Source organism: Tupaia chinensis, unplaced genomic scaffold, assembly GCF_000334495.1.
Source record: "Tupaia chinensis unplaced genomic scaffold, TupChi_1.0 Scaffold144100_1, whole genome shotgun sequence".
NCBI classification, from domain to species: Eukaryota; Metazoa; Chordata; class Mammalia; order Scandentia; family Tupaiidae; genus Tupaia; species Tupaia belangeri.
In genome coordinates this window covers 7,846-14,859 of record NW_006203954.1, presented here as the reverse complement: position 1 = coordinate 14,859, position 7,014 = coordinate 7,846, and the positions used below count along the sequence as shown (strand labels likewise).

Here is a 7,014-nt window from a genome sequence, read left to right as displayed (position 1 = left end):
TAACATGCATGATTAAGCCACTATGTAGTATATTCTGGATGGGAAATCACATTTTGTATGCTGTGAGGATGCTTAGGGAATGAATATAAATTAACTGAGATTTTTTTTAAAGTTTCAGAAAAAAATAATTTTGGGACAATTGATAAATCTAACTCAAAATTTATATGCAATAACAAATGTACTGAACAAAGAAAAAGAGAGAATCTGTCCTACACATACTACATCATAGTATCAAAACACTACGGGGACCAGCAGTTGGCATAATAGCTATGTCGCTGGACTCCCATGTAGTGGACCACGGTTTAAGTCCCAGATCCAGTGGGTTAAACTCACTCCAGGCGAATGTGCACGTGTGCCCAAGATCCCAAGAGGAGAATGGAGGAGAAGGGATTGCAGTGTGGCCATCATGCATAGGTTTTTTTTTTTTCTTGCTTTCCATCTCTCTGTCTCTCTCTGTCTTTCTGGTGAGCACACATGCCCTATAGCAAGAAAACCTCTCAAAAAATAAATAAATAAATAAAAACTATGACATTAGCACAAAAAAAGACAAATGGAACAAAATAGAGCTCAGACACAGATCCATCTATATGGGAACTTTCAATATAACAAAGAGAGTACTGCAAGCTTATAAAGAGAACATGAACCAATTAGTAGTTGGGAAACTTGTCCCACTAAATGGAAAAAAATAAATCTTTATCTCAATCAAACAAAAAGGCAGATTCCAAAATGAATTAAAGCAGTAAATGTGAAATTTAAAACTACATGAGATAGGTACCAGCAGTTAGCGTAATGGCTATGTCACTGGACTACCATGTAGTTGACTGCAGTTATAGTCCTGGATCCAGTGACTTAAACTCATGCCGGGCATGTGTGCGTGCGTGCCCAAGATCCTAAGAGGAGAATAGAGGAGAAAGGATTGCAGCGTGGCCATCCTCCCTGTGTGTGGGGGGTGATTTCTCACTTCTGTCTCTCTCTCTCTGTCTTTCTGGTGAGCACACGCACCTTATAGCAAAAACTTCTCTTAAAAAAAAATTACATGAGATATTTTAAGACTGTCTTTGAGATGTTAGCATGCAGAAGACTTCTTGTTTTAAAAAAATCAGAGAGTCAAAAGCATGAAATAAAAAAAATTAGATTTGATTTTAAAATATTAAAGATTTCTGTTCAATAAAGGAAACCAAGGAAGAAGTTGCCAGAAGTAAGATTAAGAAAAAACATTTGCAATCACTAAAACTGATAAGAGACTACTCACAAGACTATACACGGATTTCCTGCAAATCAATACTTCCTAGCTGCCCCACCACTTCCTAGCTGTGTGACTTTAGTCAAGTCATTTAATGTCTCTGTGCATATAAAAAATTTATGTGTATCTGGTGTGTAAAATAACAATAAGAGTACCTACCTCACGGACACTATTTGTGATGATAAAACAAGTCAATAACTGTAAATGCTCACAATACTGCCTAAGCATATTAAGTACTCAGTAAGTTATTAATGATATTGTTGTGTGGCTCAATGCTTTTAATCCATTAAGGGATCAACAGACAATTATTGAATTTAATTTTTCCTCCTTTCTTTATACACTATAGATCCTAGGCTCCCTCCTCTCGTCCTCTGGCTGTATCCCAAGATCCTCACCTCTGCAATAACTCACAGGGGCCCCTGAACCCAGGGGTTGCGACTGGAATGCAGGTCCTTTATGATGAAGACGGTGCTAACGATGATGCCCACCAGGCCCAGCACCAGGCCCAGGGCACAGACCACAGTCTCTGTCGTCTCAGGCACCAGGATGGACTCCTGGGCCTCTGGGGGAAGAAGAAAGAGATGGGGTCAGCAGGTGTGGGGAGAAGTGGGGTCTGGGATAATGTGGTGGTTGAAGGTTATGGACTATTTGGTGACAAGTTAGAATAAGGAAAGGGAGACCAGCAGATGGCATCATGATTACTTCTCTAAATTCCCATATATTCAGTCAACTGTGGTTTGAGTCCTGTACCCGGCAGCTTAAAACTCACCCCAGCTGCATGTTTATGCATGCTCAAAATCCCAAGAGGAGAATGGAAGAGAAGGGATTGTTGTATGGCCATCCCCCCTGAGGAGTGATTTCTTGCTTTCTGTCTCTCTGTTTCTCTGGCAAGTGCATGTGTTCAATAGTAAAAATCGTTCTAATAAAAAGAAAAAGGTAAAATAAGGAGAAAACTAGGAAACTGGGTATAGAAAATATCAGGTCCCAAGAATAGCGGGTGCCAGGGAGATTTGGGGGAGCTTAGAGGCTCCATACCCCAATGCATGAGGAGTGGCTCTTCCAGGCCCCAGTGCTCCACCCTGCAGTCATAGACGTCCTCAGCTGAGGGCACAAAGGTCAGGTACAGGAACTTGTGGAATCTGAACTCTGTGCTTGGCAGAAAAAGGCTCTCGGTGACACCGTCAGTGACCGGCTGTCCATTGCGCAGCCATGTCACATTGAGCACCGGAGGGAAAAACTTGTCCACGTGGCAGATGAGGACGTTGGGCTGGCCCAGCTCCACAGACTTCTTTGGAAACACAGTCACCTCAGGAGGCTCTGGGAAAAGATAAGATCTGGTGAGTCCACCGTTCTGGGACAAATCACAGAAGCTCCTCCTTTGGGGCCCCATCTACCTCGGGCTCAGACATTCCACTGATCAACCTCTCCCAGCTCAACCTCCCTCTTGGGTGCGAAGGGATGATGCAACCCCTCAGCTGTCCTGGAATAAGTCCAAGGGCACCAGAGGTAGAGGACAGCTCTACAGTGGGCATTTGATTCTCCTACTCTGTGCGAGGGGAAGGGCCCTCCCATCCCTTTCCAGCTGGGCAAAGGAAGAAGCAAAGATGGTCATACCGTTGGAGGCCTGGGTGTGGTTGGAACGCCGTATCATGATAATCAGGTTTTCCTTTGCTACGGCAAGGTTCTTCAGCCCATCTTGAGCCTCATAGGAAAAGGCGTGGCCAAACTCCTCCATATGCCAGATTGTCTCCTTCTTGTCCAAATCCACATAAAACACCTCATCCCCATCAAACTGGAACATACACTCCCCTGAAGGTCTATGAGATTGTGCTAATACTAAATAAATTGACACGTGATCTGCTGTATAAAGAAAGTACAGGAAAACATGACAAAACATTAAGTATCAATATGTAAGCAGCAGAGGCCAGAGAATGTTGAGAGAGAGAGAGAGAAAAAAAACCAAAGGGGAAGAAAGCACTACAGATACAGCTGAGATAATTAGTAATATCTATCAAGGATCCAAAATATATTGGTATCAAGATATGTTTACTATGGTGTTTATTATGATACAACATTGGAAACAACTCAAGTAACCATCAGCAGGGCAATAGGTACTCCCCGGTCTTACCTCCTCTTTACTTCTACCCACCAACCTCCACCTTAAATAAAACTGAAGGTCAATGTGCATCTTTTGTTATCAATTCCAAATTTTCATAGCAGTGCATTTAAGATGGCAGTATCAGGATCAGGCTTGATGCTTCCTGAGGTCAGCAGCAGAGAACTAAGCATTCATCATGATTTATAATTGCTGACTGAGTCCTTGTGATTATCCAGACTAGATCTCCCAGTGCAGCAATAATACCCCTGGTCACTCAGGACCTGAATCATGGGGTCAGCAAAAACATGAAAATCACTGTCCTGGAAGAAGAAGGCATGCAACCCAACCACAGAGATCCTGGCAGCATCCTAGGATCCTGGGAGGGAGGGAGGAACACAGGAACACCCTCGACACTTTCTGTCCTATATGCCAACACTCAGAGCCCATGCCTTCAGGTCCCCAAAAGCAGCCACACAAAGCAGAGGCTGGGGTACCAGGAGAGATGAGGGGCGTGGAACCCCTTAGGGTTTAATTTGAAATTCACTGTGTGCAGGAGTCTGAGGGATGCAAAGAATGATCATCAGAATTAGATCTACACTTAAATTTTTGCTCTGCAGATTGGTGTGTAACCTTGGAAAATGTGTTCATCTTTTTGAACTTTGTTTTTTTTTTCTTTTCATCTCTGACTCACAGGTAATAAATAATATCACCATTGAAGTTTCTTGTGAAATATAAATAGATGTCTAGTAAGTAACTTTTATTGTTATTATTGTCAGGAGGGAGCACAAATGGGACTCACACAAGGCAGTGAAGAAAGAAAGAAGACAGAGTAAATAGATCAATGAATCCCCAAAACCCCTCATTTCTAAATTTACAATTTGTGGTAGCCTGTCCCCCACTTCTCACCCCCTGCTCCTGGGCACTCACCCTTGATGGCCCCAGCTCCCTGAAGACTCAGCAAGTAAGCCAAGGAGAGGGCACTCAGTATGACAGCTTTGGTCTGGAACATTCTCTTTGGGGCACGCATTCTGGAGTATATAACCCACTGTGAGCACAGGAACAGTGACAAGGAACTGGGGACGGGTGGGGGCGGACAAGAGCTCTTGAAAATATGAGCTATCACCTGAAAATGGCCATAAAGCGGGGAAGAGGAAGCAGCAAGGCTAGGCTTAACCAATCAGGGAAATAATACAACTGATTCTCTGTTGCCAGGTAAAGAGAATACTAGAAGGGGCTGGGGAAGAGATGGGAGAATCCTCAGGGACCAGCACGGCCGAGGGAATTTCAATTCGTAGTTCATTTCCAGAGTTAGAGAAAATGAGTTATATATTCTTCTTATTATATATTATCCAGATTTTTTTCACTGCAATTTCTGATTTATATATAACCATCATACATCTCTGTGAGGTTCTGCATGTTTTTCAAATTTCTTTTTGAGTTATCCTAGTACCTAAGTTGTCTGAAAATAATTCTTTCTTTAAATTATTATTCATTTTATTTTGTTTTTATATAATACATTATGTATGGTAACAATGGGCACCTTTTTTTTAAGTTTGTATTATTCTTTTCATGAGTGCAAGAGTCAGAGACAGAGCAGGAGAAAGGCGAGTCCCCTCAACATGGTCTTTTTCTGACAGAGATCATGGGCATGAGTCCCCTGTTACAGGTCATCCGAGGAACTGAACACAGGATCTTCCACATGGATTCAGGAGCACCTCAACTGCACATTAGTATTGCACCTCTGAGCCAGACCCAGGGCATCTGTATTCTGATCTTGTCTTTAAAAGGAATTTCTCTAATGCTTCCCTCTTGCAAGTAATGTTTATTTTATTGTTTTTAGAAAATTACTTTTCTATTTTTTTATTTTAAAGTATTTCTTTGATATTCATATATCAGATCACAAAACATTTAATATATAATGTTATAACCAAGTATATTATGTCAATATTTTTTCTTGTTCTATGGTAGTCTGGACTTGTGCATAAATAATAATTAAATATTAACAATTACTACATGACAGATGCTATTTTTAGTGCTTCACAAATATTATTTCATTTAATTCTCACATCAAACCTGGGGTAGATAGTATTAATGTCTACTCTAAAAATAAACTACCCGAGACATGAGAAGTGTCTGTCTAATTGTCTATTACATGCCAATAGCAAGGAAAGGAGTCAAACCAAGGCAGTTTTACTGAAGAAATGGAGTTTTTCTGACACAATTCTATACTGAGTGTTTATTCCGAAAAGATACCTTATGTTATATCATTTTTTCTCTTGAATTTTATATTTGCTTGTTTTTGTTTGTTTGTTTGCTTGAGAGATTTTTTGTTATTGGGCACGTGCACTCTCCAGAAAGACAAAGAGAAACAGACAGAAAGCGAAAAATCACCACCAAGGGAGGAGGGCCATACCACAATCCCTTCTCCATTCTCCTCTTGAGATCTTAGGCATGCATGCACACGTGCCCGGAGTGAATTCAAGCCACCGGTCCGGGACTTGAACCGCAATCGACTACTTGGGAATCCAGCAACATAGCCATTATGCCATCTGCTGGTCCCTTGTTTTTATTTTTTTGCCAGAGCGCATGTGCACTTGCCAAAGATAGAGAGAGTAACCCTCAATGGGGTGTGGTAAGTAACACTGCAATAATTTTTCCTCTATTTCTCCATCCCATCAAGATCTTGGGCATTCACCCACACGTGCTTGGTGTGTTTCTGAAGCCACCATGTCTGGGACTAAAACTGTGCAGTCAGCCATGTGAGATCCAGCTACCCTAACCACCATGCCACAGACTAACCTAGGATCTGGTTTTCTGTGCATGGCACTTAACTGCTGCACTGTCACTGTCCCCAATGCTACCATTTTATTTTCATTTTAATATCTACATAAAGAAATAATGCCAGCTTGACATTTTCTTTACTAGAATTTATAGTCAAACAGGATCATATCCATAAGTTTGGTAAACAGGGTGTAATATTCTTTGAAAGTGTAAAATATTCACCATAAGCGCAATAGAGTCATACTTTTGGGAAGGTAGAGAATTTGATGGGTTTTTTTATTTCATTTTTTTCCTCATAGACTGATCTATTTGTATTAGCTATGGTAAAAAATTTCTTTTCAAAGCTATTTAGATTTATCTCATTCAACCCTAGAGCATTATTGTAAAGGTAAGTTATATAATCCCCACATTGAAGACAAAGAACTGAAATCCAAAAAATATAATGTCCTTAAACTTGCCTACTTATTAAACTTACATAGCTGATATGTCTATACTTCTAGATGTGAGGTTATTAGACTGAGCCATTACAACCTGAATGACTATTCTACAGAAGGGACTTGGGTCCCCTGTACCTTGCACTAACAGACCTCTGGGAGAAAGAATATTTGAATGAGTGCTAATTCTAAACCCTTCATCAAGCAGAGGCACGACAGACCCCATGACTCATTTTTAAGTTCTAGGATGGGTATACTAGTCTTTCTCTTTTTTTATATATTGTTTTTTATTTCTTTTTTCTTTTTTTGAGAAGTTTTTGCTATAGGGCACGTGCACTCGCCAGACAAACAGAGAGAGACATAGAGACAAAAAGCGAGAAATCATCCCCCAGGGGGATGGTCATGCTGCAATCTCTTCTCCTCCATTCTCCTCTCGGGATCTTGGGCACGCACGCACA

General features: G+C 41.0%; 1 protein-coding gene across 1 annotated transcript in view; it reads right to left on the bottom strand.

Moving 5' to 3' along the window:
* Positions 1-4,368, bottom strand: part of LOC102477711 (HLA class II histocompatibility antigen, DP alpha 1 chain) — an 11,102-nt gene extending 6,734 nt beyond the window's left edge. The window contains exons 1-4 of the mRNA XM_006165937.3: positions 4,269-4,368; positions 2,858-3,103; positions 2,279-2,560; positions 1,639-1,805 (exon numbers count right to left, since the gene is read on the bottom strand). Coding sequence (XP_006165999.1) covers positions 1,651-1,805; positions 2,279-2,560; positions 2,858-3,103; positions 4,269-4,368 — 783 coding nt within the window. The 3' untranslated portion in view covers positions 1,639-1,650. The remainder of the gene's footprint in view (positions 1-1,638; positions 1,806-2,278; positions 2,561-2,857; positions 3,104-4,268) is intronic.
* Positions 4,369-7,014: the final 2,646 nt, after the last annotated feature.